At 50.5% G+C, this 14,524-nt stretch overlaps 2 protein-coding genes across 6 annotated transcripts in view; both read left to right on the top strand.

The window, feature by feature from the left end:
- LOC111837912 (NACHT, LRR and PYD domains-containing protein 3-like) overlaps nt 1-1,459 on the top strand; it is a 253,964-nt gene extending 252,505 nt beyond the window's left edge. The window contains exon 14 of the mRNA XM_072710664.1: nt 646-1,459. Coding sequence (XP_072566765.1) covers nt 646-1,169 — 524 coding nt within the window. The 3' untranslated portion in view covers nt 1,170-1,459. The remainder of the gene's footprint in view (nt 1-645) is intronic.
- LOC140588729 (NLR family CARD domain-containing protein 3-like) overlaps nt 1-14,524 on the top strand; it is a 300,771-nt gene that overhangs the window by 118,942 nt on the left and 167,305 nt on the right. The gene's annotated exons all lie outside the window — the stretch shown is intronic.

Raw genomic sequence — 14,524 nt, 5'->3', positions numbered from 1 at the left:
TGGGATTATATCGCATAACTCTGTATAATGTAGGATGTACCACCACTAGGGGGCGCCGAATCACATGACTTCCACAATAGCGTGGAGTGGCGTCAGTGCAACATCGTGAACTAACTTTAATAATCCAGCCTGCTGAGTTCTCTTTAGTAGCGTCGTGTCCGGGCAGGAGTGGAGTTTCCAGCCCACAGTAGAGACCGTCCTGGCGGAGTCTGCAGCCAGATGTAATCAGTTCGTGCTCCTTATCTTTCTCTCTTCTAAACCGGCGCTGATGCCGGACTCTGCTCAGTCTGCGGGTAGCGCTGCTGTGAAGAGGCTTGCGGTTCGAAGGAAGGTTATATTTTAAACTAAAGACGCTCACTTTTAGTATTAATCTCTGATGCCGTCTTGTGGTAAATATGCTTCTGATGAATATGTCTGATGAATGTCGCTGCTGTGTAATTTTATTTACCCGTAATTAAGCTGTTAGTTTAGCTCGCGCAGCATTTCCCGCCGGCGTCGCGCGCCGTCCGATGTTTCCTGAGCTATTTCATAAACTTCAGTTCCCGCTTCGTTAAGGGAAGCTGTGCTGTTTTTATATTGTACAGAAACATAAAGTACAGGCTGCCTGATGGTATTAATAATAATAATTCTTCCTCTTGCCTACAGACTCCTGCCAGCTGACGCTGGACCCCAACACAGCAAACAGAAACCTGTCTCTGTCAGAGGGGAACAGGAAGGTGACATGGGGGGCAGAGCAGCCATATCCTGATCATCCAGAGAGATTTGACATCTGGTCCCAAGTTCTGTGCAGAGAGAGTCTGACTGGTCACTGTTACTGGGAGGCTGAGTGGAGTGGAGATGGAGCCTGGATAGCAGTGACTTATAAAGGAATCAGGAGGAAAGGAAACAGTGCTGACTGTGTGCTTGGATACAATGACAAGTCATGGATGCTGATCTGCTCTCCTGACAGTTACTCTGTCTATCACAATAATAAACAGACTGACATACCCATAGAGCCCTCAGGCTCCCGCAGAGTAGGAGTGTATCTGGACCAGGCGGCTGGTACTCTGTCCTTCTACAGAGTCTCCTCTGATGGACTGACCCTCCTGTACAGCTTCACCTCCTCATTCACTGAACCCGTCTGTCCAGGGTTTTGTGTTTATTATACAAACTCCTCCGTGTCGCTGTGACGTGTTGCTGGTTCTCCTGGCAAAAAGGTAAAATCTCTGCTTTTTAACCTTTATAATCCTTTTTACTCTGAAATGTATGTTTGACAGAAATAAATGTCTGTGTTCAGGGAGCTGAATAAACATGAAAAATATTTTATAGTTTTTCTCTCTGATTAAAATGTAACTAAATGTAATCCTGATGACTGGGGGGCCTTTCCCCCTCCCCTGTATATGTACATTTTATATATTTATGCCTATTTACTGTATTTCCTCCCTGTACAATGACAATAAAGGCTTTCTGTTCTGTCCTATTAATGTCCTGCTTCAGCGTCACCCAAAGCATAACTGAGTAACATAATGAAACCACAGTCTGGTGGATTAAGTTAAATTCACTTTACTGCTGCAGCTGAACATAACTTACACAATGACACTAAATCAATATATATAATAATCATTTAACTGGAGACATAACAGAAACAAAAAACTTTAAATTATATTGTGTTACTGCCCTGGTTCAGTGGATTAAAGTAAATACAATTATTAATTTATTAATATTAATTATTAATCCCTCCCTGTCAGTTTCACAGACACACACACACTCCCCCTCCCTCCCTGTCAGTTTCACAGACACACACACACTCCCCCTCCCTCCCTGTCAGTTTGAGACACACACACACTCCCCCTCCCTCCCTGTCAGTTTCACAGACACACACACACTCCCCCTCCCTCCCTGTCAGTTTCAGAGACACACACACACTACCCCTCCCTGTCAGTTTCACACACACACACACACTCCCCCTCCCTCCCTGTCAGTTTCACAGACACACACACACTCCCCCTCCCTCCCTGTCAGTTTCACAGACACACACACACACTCCCCCTCCCTCCCTGTCAGTTTCACAGACAAACACACACTCCCCCTCCCTCCCTGTCAGTGTCACAGACACACACACTCCCCCCTCCCTCCCTGTCAGTTTCACAGACACACACACACTCCCCCCTCCCTCCCTGTCAGTTTCCCAGACACACACACTCCCCCCTCCCTCCCTGTCAGTTTCACAGACACACACACTCCCCCTCCCTCCCTGTCAGTTTCACAGACACACACACACACTCCCCCTCCCTCCCTGTCAGTTTCCCAGACACACACACACTCCCCCTCCCTCCCTGTCAGTTTCACAGACACACACACTCCCCCTCCCTCCCTGTCAGTTTCACAGACACACACACTCCCCCCTCCCTCGCTGTCAGTTTCACAGACACACACACACTCCCCCTCCCTCCCTGTCAGTTTCACACACACACACACTCCCCCCTCCCTCCCTGTCAGTTTCACAGACACACACACACACTCCCCCTCCCTCCCTGTCAGTTTCACACACACACACACTCCCCCCTCCCTCCCTGTCAGTTTCACAGACACACACACACTCCCCCTCCCTCCCTGTCAGTTTCACAGACACACACACACTCCCCCCTCCCTCCCTGTCAGTTTCACAGACACACACACACTCCCCCCTCCCTCCCTGTCAGTTTCACAGACACACACACTCCCCCTCCCTCCTTGTCAGTTTCACAGACACACACACTCCCCCTCCCTCCCTGTCAGTTTCACAGACACACACACTCCCCCTCCCTCCTTGTCAGTTTCGCAGACACACACACTCCCCCTCCCTCCTTGTCAGTTTCCCAGACACACACACTCCCCCCTCCCTCCCTGTCAGTTTCACAGACACACACACTCCCCCCTCCCTCACTGTCAGTTTCACAGACACACACACTCCCCCTCCCTCCCTGTCAGTTTCCCAGACACACACACACTCCCCCTCCCTCCCTGTCAGTTTCCCAGACACACACACTCCCCCCTCCCTCCCTGTCTTTTTCACAGACACACACACTCCCCCTCCCTCCCTGTCAGTTTCACAGACACACACAACCTCCCCCTCCCTCGCTGTCAGTTTCCCAGACACACACACACTCCCCCTCCCTCCCTGTCAGTTTCACAGACACACACACACTCCCCCCTCCCTCCCTGTCAGTTTCCCAGACACACACACACACCCCCTCCCTCCCTGTCAGTTTCCCAGACACACACACTCCCCCTCCCTCCCTGTCAGTTTCACAGACACACACACACACTCCCCCTCCCTCCCTGTCAGTTTCCCAGACACACACACTCCCCCTCCCTCCCTGTCAGTTTCACAGACACACACACACTCCCCCTCCCTCGCTGTCAGTTTCACAGACACACACACTCCCCCTCCCTCCCTGTCAGTTTCACAGACACACACAACCTCCCCCTCCCTCGCTGTCAGTTTCCCAGACACACACACACTCCCCCTCCCTCCCTGTCAGTTTCACAGACACACACACACTCCCCCCTCCCTCCCTGTCAGTTTCCCAGACACACACACACTCCCCCTCCCTCCCTGTCAGTTTCACAGATACACACACACTCCCCCTCCCTCCCTGTCAGTGTCACAGACACACACACACTCCCCCTCCCTCCCTGTCAGTTTCCCAGACACACACACACTCCCCCTCCCTCCCTGTCAGTTTCCCAGACACACACACACTCCCCCTCCCTCCCTGTCAGTTTCACAGACACACACACACTCCCCCCTCCCTCCCTGTCAGTTTCCCAGACACACACACACACCCCCTCCCTCCCTGTCAGTTTCCCAGACACACACACTCCCCCTCCCTCCCTGTCAGTTTCACAGACACACACACACACTCCCCCTCCCTCCCTGTCAGTTTCCCAGACACACACACACTCCCCCCTCCCTCCCTGTCAGTTTCACAGACACACACACACTCCCCCTCCCTCCCTGTCAGTTTCTCAGACACACACACACTCCCCCTCCCTCCCTGTCAGTTTCCCAGACACACACACACTCCCCCCTCCCTCCCTGTCAGTTTCTCAGACACACACACACTCCCCCTCCCTCCCTGTCAGTTTCACAGACACACACACACTCCCCCTCCCTCCCTGTCAGTTTCACAGACACACACACACTCCCCCTCCCTCCCTGTCAGTTTCCCAGACACACACACACTCCCCCCTCCCTCCCTGTCAGTTTCACAGACACACACACTCCCCCTCCCTCCCTGTCAGTTTCACACACACACACACACTCCCCCTCCCCCCCTGTCAGTTTCACAGAGACACACACACTCCCCCTCCCTCCCTGTCAGTTTCACAGAGACACACACACTCCCCCTCCCTCCCTGTCAGTTTCAGACACACACACACTCCCCCTCCCTCCCTGTCAGTTTCACAGACACACACAAACTCCCCCTCCCTCCCTGTCAGTTTCACACACACACACTCCCCCCTCCCTCCCTGTCTGTTTCACAGACACACACACACTCCCCCCTCCCTCCCTGTCAGTTTCACAGACACACACACTCCCCCTCCCTCCCTGTCAGTTTCACAGACAAACACACACTCCCCCTCCCTCCCTGTCAGTGTCACAGACACACACACTCCCCCCTCCCTCCCTGTCAGTTTCACAGACACACACACACTCCCCCCTCCCTCCCTGTCAGTTTCCCAGACACACACACTCCCCCCTCCCTCCCTGTCAGTTTCACAGACACACACACTCCCCCTCCCTCCCTGTCAGTTTCACAGACACACACACACACTCCCCCTCCCTCCCTGTCAGTTTCCCAGACACACACACACTCCCCCTCCCTCCCTGTCAGTTTCACAGACACACACACTCCCCCTCCCTCCCTGTCAGTTTCACAGACACACACACTCCCCCCTCCCTCGCTGTCAGTTTCACAGACACACACACACTCCCCCTCCCTCCCTGTCAGTTTCACACACACACACACTCCCCCCTCCCTCCCTGTCAGTTTCACAGACACACACACACACTCCCCCTCCCTCCCTGTCAGTTTCACACACACACACACTCCCCCCTCCCTCCCTGTCAGTTTCACAGACACACACACACTCCCCCTCCCTCCCTGTCAGTTTCACAGACACACACACTCCCCCCTCCCTCCCTGTCAGTTTCACAGACACACACACACTCCCCCCTCCCTCCCTGTCAGTTTCACAGACACACACACTCCCCCTCCCTCCTTGTCAGTTTCACAGACACACACACTCCCCCTCCCTCCCTGTCAGTTTCACAGACACACACACTCCCCCTCCCTCCTTGTCAGTTTCGCAGACACACACACTCCCCCTCCCTCCTTGTCAGTTTCCCAGACACACACACTCCCCCCTCCCTCCCTGTCAGTTTCACAGACACACACACTCCCCCTCCCTCCCTGTCAGTTTCACAGACACACACACTCCCCCTCCCTCCTTGTCAGTTTCCCAGACACACACACTCCCCCTCCCTCCCTGTCAGTTTCACAGACACACACACTCCCCCCTCCCTCACTGTCAGTTTCACAGACACACACACTCCCCCTCCCTCCCTGTCAGTTTCCCAGACACACACACACTCCCCCTCCCTCCCTGTCAGTTTCCCAGACACACACACTCCCCCCTCCCTCCCTGTCTTTTTCACAGACACACACACTCCCCCTCCCTCCTTGTCCGTTTCACAGACACACACACACACTCCCCCTCCCTCCTTGTCAGTTTCACAGACACACACACTCCCCCTCCCTCCCTGTCAGTTTCACAGACACACACACACTCCCCCTCCCTCGCTGTCAGTTTCACAGACACACACACTCCCCCTCCCTCCCTGTCAGTTTCACAGACACACACAACCTCCCCCTCCCTCGCTGTCAGTTTCCCAGACACACACACACTCCCCCCTCCCTCCCTGTCAGTTTCCCAGACACACACACACTCCCCCTCCCTCCCTGTCAGTTTCACAGATACACACACACTCCCCCTCCCTCCCTGTCAGTGTCACAGACACACACACACTCCCCCTCCCTCCCTGTCAGTTTCCCAGACACACACACACTCCCCCTCCCTCCCTGTCAGTTTCCCAGACACACACACACTCCCCCTCCCTCCCTGTCAGTTTCACAGACACACACACACTCCCCCCTCCCTCCCTGTCAGTTTCCCAGACACACACACACACCCCCTCCCTCCCTGTCAGTTTCCCAGACACACACACTCCCCCTCCCTCCCTGTCAGTTTCACAGACACACACACACACTCCCCCTCCCTCCCTGTCAGTTTCCCAGACACACACACACTCCCCCCTCCCTCCCTGTCAGTTTCACAGACACACACACACTCCCCCTCCCTCCCTGTCAGTTTCTCAGATACACACACACTCCCCCTCCCTCCCTGTCAGTTTCCCAGACACACACACACTCCCCCCTCCCTCCCTGTCAGTTTCTCAGACACACACACACTCCCCCTCCCTCCCTGTCAGTTTCACAGACACACACACACTCCCCCTCCCTCCCTGTCAGTTTCACAGACACACACACACTCCCCCTCCCTCCCTGTCTGTTTCCCAGACACACACACACTCCCCCCTCCCTCCCTGTCAGTTTCACAGACACACACACTCCCCCTCCCTCCCTGTCAGTTTCACACACACACACACACTCCCCCTCCCCCCCTGTCAGTTTCACAGAGACACACACACTCCCCCTCCCTCCCTGTCAGTTTCACAGAGACACACACACTCCCCCTCCCTCCCTGTCAGTTTCAGACACACACACACTCCCCCTCCCTCCCTGTCAGTTTCACAGACACACACACACTCCCCCTCCCTCCCTGTCAGTTTCACACACACACACTCCCCCCTCCCTCCCTGTCTGTTTCACAGACACACACACACTCCCCCCTCCCTCCCTGTCTGTTTCACAGACACACACACACTCCCCCTCCCTCCCTGTCAGTTTCACAGACACACACACACTCCCCCTCCCTCCCTGTCAGTTTCAGAGACACACACACACTCCCCCTCCCTCCCTGTCAGTTTCACAGACACACACACACTCCCCCTCCCTCCCTGTCAGTTTCACAGACACACACACACTCCCCCTCCCTCCCTGTCAGTTTCTCAGATACACACACACTCCCCCTCCCTCCCTGTCAGTTTCCCAGACACACACACACTCCCCCCTCCCTCCCTGTCAGTTTCTCAGACACACACACACTCCCCCTCCCTCCCTGTCAGTTTCACAGACACACACACACTCCCCCTCCCTCCCTGTCAGTTTCACAGACACACACACACTCCCCCTCCCTCCCTGTCAGTTTCCCAGACACACACACACTCCCCCCTCCCTCCCTGTCAGTTTCACAGACACACACACTCCCCCTCCCTCCCTGTCAGTTTCACACACACACACACACTCCCCCTCCCCCCCTGTCAGTTTCACAGAGACACACACACTCCCCCTCCCTCCCTGTCAGTTTCACAGAGACACACACACTCCCCCTCCCTCCCTGTCAGTTTCAGACACACACACACTCCCCCTCCCTCCCTGTCAGTTTCACAGACACACACACACTCCCCCTCCCTCCCTGTCAGTTTCACACACACACACTCCCCCCTCCCTCCCTGTCTGTTTCACAGACACACACACACTCCCCCCTCCCTCCCTGTCTGTTTCACAGACACACACACACTCCCCCTCCCTCCCTGTCAGTTTCACAGACACACACACACTCCCCCTCCCTCCCTGTCAGTTTCAGAGACACACACACACTCCCCCTCCCTCCCTGTCAGTTTCACAGACACACACACACTCCCCCTCCCTCCCTGTCAGTTTCACAGACACACACACACTCCCCCTCCCTGTCAGTTTCACAGAGACACACACTCTCCCCCTCCCTCCCTGTCAGTTTCACAGACACACACACTCCCCCCTCCCTCACTGTCAGTTTCACAGACACACACACACTCCCCCTCCCTCCCTGTCAGTTTCACAGAGACACACACACTCCCCCCTCCCTCACTGTCAGTTTCACAGACACACACACACTCCCCCCTCCCTCCCTGTCAATGATTCAGATGTATGCAAAGCATTTAATAGATCCACATCTTCAGTAGATCCCTGGAGCTGTGTGAAGTTCTCTCCTGCTTCAAACGCTCCACCATTATCCCAGTCCCCAAGAAACCCTCCATCACAGGACTGAATGACTACAGACCTGTCGCCTTGACGTCTGTGGTCATGAAATCCTTTGAACGCCTGGTTTTAGCCCATCTGAAGGACATCACAGGACACCAGCTGGTCCCCCTGCAGTTTGCCTATCGGGCAAACAGGTCGGTGGATGATGCAGTGAATATGGGGCTGCATTATATCCTGCAACATCTCGACCGGCCAGGAACTTATGCCAGGATCCCGTTTGTGGACTTTAGTTCGTCTTTCAACACCATTGTGCCTAATCTCCTCTCCTCCAAACTCTCCCAGCTCAACGTGTCTCCAGCTACCTGTCAGTGGATCACCAGCTTCCTGACAGACAGGAAGCAGCAAGTAAGGCTGGGGGAGATCACTTCTGAAACACGGTGCCTCAATATTGGTGCCCCCCAAGGACGTGTCCTCTCCCCACCGCTCTTCTCCCTCTACACCAATGACTGCACCTCCAGGAACTCAGCTGTAAAACTCCTGAAGTTTGCAGACGACACCACCATCATTGGACACATGCAGGATGGTGATGAGTCTGCATACCGGCAGGAAGTTGAGCGGCTGGTACTCTGGTGCAGTCAGCACAACCTGGAGCTGAACACGCACAAGACTGTGGAGATGACAGTGGACTTCAGGAGACATCCGTCAACACTGCTCCCCCTCACCATATCAGACAGCCCGGTGTCTACTGTGGAGCTCTTCAAGTTCCTGGGTACCACCATTTCCCAGGACCTGAAGTGGGAGACCAACATCTCCTCCATCCTCAAAAAGGCCCAGCAGAGGATGTACTTCCTGAGACAACTGAGGAAGTACAGTCTTCCACAGGAGCTGCTGATCCAATTCTACTCTGCAGTCATTGAGTCTGTCCTCTGCTCCTCCATCACAGTCTGGTATGGAGCAGCCACTAAACAGGACAGGAACAGACTGCAGCGGGCTGTACGGACAGCAGGACAAATCAACGGTGCCCCCCTGCCCTCCATCCAGGACTTGTACTGCTCAAGGACTAGGAAACAGGCTGATAAAATCATTTCAGATCCGTCACACCCTGGACACAATCTCTTCCAGCTCCTCCCCTCTGGCAGGAGCTACAGAACTCTGTACACAAACACCACCAGACACAGGAGCAGCTTCTTCCCTCAGGCCCTCACCCTCATAAACAGCTAAGCTGTCATCTGCCTTCTGTCAATCTCCCCCCTGTTGCTCTCTATCTCGCACCTTAATTGCACAGTGTTACCCACGTGTGTATATTTATAATATTTATAATTTGTCACATTTGTATTTCTTGTATAGTGTAATTTATTGTTTGTATCCTGTCGCTTATTGTCTGTGTATGAGAGTCTCAAGCTGCCGGAAACAAATTCCTTGTGTGCCCCAGCACACTTGGCGAATAAAAGCTGATTCTGATTCTGATTTGTAGATAAAGGTGATGTAATTATATCACTTGTGCAAAAACAAGAAAAAAATCCATTTATTCAGCAAAAGAAATTAACTATAATGACAACTTCCATTGAGGAAATAGTTAGGACACCCTCACATTCATTACTATTGAAAATGCCCAGAATTTGATTCCGGGCACCACATTAGGTGAAAATGGTTAGAACATTGTTACCAGGCCAGGAGTTTCCGTTGCTGTTTTGCCTGTACATTTTTTATTTTGTTTTCATTTTTTGTTGTTGTTTGTGATAAGATCATGTGGCTTGTTCTTTTGTAACTTGTGTGAACAAGTGATTGGGCAACGACTACTGCTGGTGCACATGCTTCTTTTCTGATTAGGGTTAGTTTCTGGGTACTGGCTGGTCTAACTTTATGTGTGTGTGTGTGTTTGAGTCTATAATGCTGACCAATTACTGCTGTGCACATTGTGATAAAAATCAAGTATGAATTAGCACCTTGTGTTGGCTTAGAAGTTTCTGTATCTGTTAGCCATTTTGTTAGCCTTTAGTGTATGAATATGTACTTTATTAGTGCTGCAGCTTATCACTATGTTGAAGGACAAATACCTTATTAACCTTCTAGCCAGACAATCTGCAACAAGCAGAAGCTGCCAAGGTTTGCTACTGAAGGAAGGGATTCGCCTGAGTTCACCAAAAGTTCACGGCTGGATATTTAAAAAAAACTGAGTAGAGATGGTCAGGCCACCATTATGTTCAGCCGAGGCACCAAACAGTAAAAGAGATGATTGACAAGCTTATCATATAGGGGTGTGGATTAAGGGAGAAAACAACGATGGTGAATGGCTGAGGGAATGATGATGCTTAAGTGGCGAGATATTGTTACACAATGAGAAAATGTATAAAAGTTGGTGTAAAAACAGTAATGGACACACTTTAAGTGTCCGGCCTTGATTGTAACTTCATTGTTGCAATAAAGACTGAATTTGGATCTACACCAGTGGCTTCTGACTTCTGATTTGGCGGAGAAGGAAAAACCACAACACCATCAGAAAAAAGACTCCACAAGTTCAGTTTACATGGGAGGTGTGCAAAGAGTTAAAAAATATTAGGGCAAGACCAGGACTTTTGGAACAACGTGCTTTGGGCAGATCAATCTAAAAATGAATTATTTGTACACAGTAAGAAAGTAGAGCTGTACTGTAATCCCAACAATATACAATTAGTAAACAGTGAGACGAGATATCGTTCTCCTTGACCATAAGTGCAACATAAACCACAACAACACACAAAACAGATCACAATGAGGGTGAGAGAGGCAATAATTTACAGTACACACACACACACACACACACACACACATTGGCCGAAGATGATGGGATATATACACTCACCTAAAGGATGCACATCCAGGGCACGAAGCTCCCGTTCCACCACATCCCAAAGATGCTCTATTGGGTTGAGATCTGGTGACTGTGGGGGCCATTTTAGTACAATGAACTCATTGTCATGTTCAAGAAACCAATTTGAAATGATTCGAGCTTTGTGACATGGTGCATTATCCTGCTGGAAGTAGCCATCAGAGGATGGGTACATGGTGGTCATAAAGGGATGGACATGGTCAGAAACAATGCTCAGGTAGGCCGTGGCATTTAAACGATGCCCAATTGGCACTAAGGGGCCTAAAGTGTGCCAAGAAAACATCCTCCACACCATTACACCACCACCACCAGCCTGCACAGTGTTAACAAGGCATGATGGATCCATGTTCTCATTCTGTTTACGCTCAACTTTTGCAGGCAGGCATCTCATGATTGGAAAGGTAGTCACGGGGTGTGTCGCGATTCTCCCTGTTATTCTGACTCTACCATTTGAATGTCTCAACAGAAATCGAGACTCATCAGACCAGGCAACATTTTTCCAGTCTTCAACTGAAATTTTGGTGAGCTCGTGCAAATTGTAGTAGCCTCTTTTTCCTATTTGTAGTGGAGATGAGTGGTACCCGGTGGGGTCTTCTGCTGTTGTAGCCCATCCGCCTCAAGGTTGTGCGTGTTGTGGCTTCACAAATGCTTTGCTGCATAACTCGGTTGTAACGAGTGGTTATTTCAGTCAAAGTTGCTCTTCTATCAGCTTGAATCAGTCGGCCCATTCTCCTCTGACCTCTAGCATCAACAAGGCATTATCGCCCACAGGACTGCCGCATACTGGATGTTTTTCCCTTTGCTCGCCTGAAATATCACGACGGCCGTGAGGGGAGCTTTGCTACCAGTCGTTTACATTACCTGGTGATGCAGCTCGGTGGACGAGCATTCTAAGCCAGGTTACTAAGCGATACTGGCAATTAGTGAATCCCATTTAAGTCTTACATTAACAGACTCACTGGGATACCGCAATTGAGTTTGGAGGAGCCGACCATTCAGCATAACAATTGGTTGATAATCATCATTAAATAATAATTAATTAAAATTGTATTAATTTCCCTACACATTGGTGGAGACATTAAAATTTACTTGAGCTAATTTTTCCTACACCAGAGAATTTACAGTGAGTGAGTGGGAGTGCTGATGATATTTCTATCATACGACAGACATGAAAACGGAAGAATACAAACATTACAGAGGGTGAAGAACAAGGGTCATTTTCACACGCGGGGCCCCCCAGCCTGCCGCTGCCTGAGGAGCTGGGGGTCGTCGCCCCCCCTGCACCCTGCTGCCCAGGATGGCAATCCTCTCCTGCATCCTCGTTTCTCCACCTTGCGATGCTCAGGGAGAATCATCAGCTTCCCCCGTTTTCCCTCCTTTTTCTGAGCCAGGGGAGTTTGTTCTTTGATATCTCCTAAATGGCGGCGTCCTCGCTCTGCTCAAAGTGCTCCATGCGGATTGGACTCTTATCCGAACAAGACTGTGGCCATTTTGAACACACTTCCACCAAATCAGATTCATACTAAACTACTGTGTTTTATTATTCCAAACAAAGTTAATCAATGAATCAACTATGCGGATTAAATTGACCTTGAAATAAATGAAAACATTCCAAAAACAGTCACGCAAAGTGAAATAATGTGGCCTAAAAATTGCTTGACCACACTTACCCCTTCTGACATTTACCTCCCCCAAAGTGATATCTGCACCCCCCCCCCCTCCCCAGACTAGACACAGTACCTCCTTAAACTTAAAGACCAGAATAAACATTCACAATTCAATATTATTATTAAAATGAATGTGACGTTCGGTCGTTCAAACAGGAAGCGGTGAATCAGGGTTGGGAGTCCAAAACAGGAGGTTTATTGGCAAAACACGCAATGGAGAACAACAAGGTAGAGACTTCAATGAACTGGGGAAACACACTTGAACGCGGACTTAAATACACAAGACTACTGAGAAATAACACGAAACAGCTGAATACAATCAGGAATTCACATGAGGAAACGAGGGGGGCGTGGCACACGGAAGGATTGTACGAGCAGGTCATGACAATGAATCAAGCCTATATTATCAAATACTTTGAAATACATTTTTGGATGCCGTTTAAATGTTTACTTATTTATTTACATATGTACATATGCATTTGTTTGAGAATTACAAGAAATATCTTTGCAGGGTGAGTGGAAAGTTTGGAAACAAACAAATTATTATTTAGATGCTCAGTGTAGCAGTGATGTAACTGATATCATTTTGCAAGAGGCCAATAGCTCATCACCAGAGGAAGGAGAAGGACGTCACAGTAAGAATCCACCTTTCCTTTTGTTACGCGCCGCTGTTGTTTGGCTCCGCCCACGGCCAGGATCACTTAGCTCGGCCCTTGCTCCGCCTCTCCGTCCGGACCCCGACCACGACTCCCCGCAAGAACGTCCGTCATTTCCGGACCGCGATCTCTTAATTGCCTGGTTTTTGGTTTACGTCTTCACGCGCCCCTCGGATTCTAACACTTTCCTCTGTGTATGTTCCATGTGTGTGCAAGGTGCGTAGGGAGTGATTGCCAGTTTTGTTTGCAAGTTTTTGTGTATCAGGGATATACAGAAATCCAGAGGTTAAATTTAACACTTTATACTAATACCTTTTTTAATACTTTCTCAATATTTTTTAAAACCCGCATGGCATTGAGTTGCAACCGTTTTTAAACAAGTTTCAAACTGATTTAAATAGGGCTGTAACGATACGCGATATGAAACCGAAATCGCGATACTCAGATCCACGATCCTGTGTCGCGCTGTGATAAGGGAGAATCGCGACACACCCCGTGACTACCTTTCCAATCATGAGATGCCTGCCTGCAAAAGTTGAGCTAGTTTAAGAAGAACGTGAGGAAACATGGCAACCAACCCAGAGATTGCGGACCCTCCCTCCTCTTTTAAGTCAGCAGTATGGCAACATTTCGGCTACCCGGTGGAGATAAAGGATGGCAATCGTGTAGTCGACAAGACCCACACAATTTGCCGTAAGTGCTTTAAGAAGCTTCCCCAAGTGACAGGCAACACAACCAACATGCAGATGCATATCCTACGGCACCATCCAGAAATCAATTTAGCTGCAGCACAGAAAACAACCCAGCAGCAGCCTACACTACCTAGTTTCTTCCAAGCAAAATTTCCAGCGAATTCAGATCGAGCACAGAAAATTACAAATGCAATTGCAATTTTTATGGCACTGGATATGCGACCATTTTCGGTTGTCGATAATGAGGGGTTCAAGTATTTACTCAGTGTGCTCGAGCCCCGTTATCTATTACCAAGCCGGGCGCATTTCTCGGAAAATGTGCTACCAAAACTTAAAGAGAAAACGAAGGTTAAAGTGGAGGAAGGGTTGAGTACTGCTGAATCTATCGCAATCACCACAGATGGATGGACGTCCCGTGCCACAGAAAGCTACGTGACCATAACCGCACACTATATTACGGGCAATTGGC

This window comes from Paramormyrops kingsleyae, chromosome 4 (genome assembly GCF_048594095.1).
Source record: "Paramormyrops kingsleyae isolate MSU_618 chromosome 4, PKINGS_0.4, whole genome shotgun sequence".
NCBI lineage: Eukaryota > Metazoa > Chordata > Actinopteri > Osteoglossiformes > Mormyridae > Paramormyrops > Paramormyrops kingsleyae.
The sequence above is the reverse complement of the archived record's forward strand: the minus strand, read 5'-3'. Positions and strand labels throughout refer to the sequence as shown.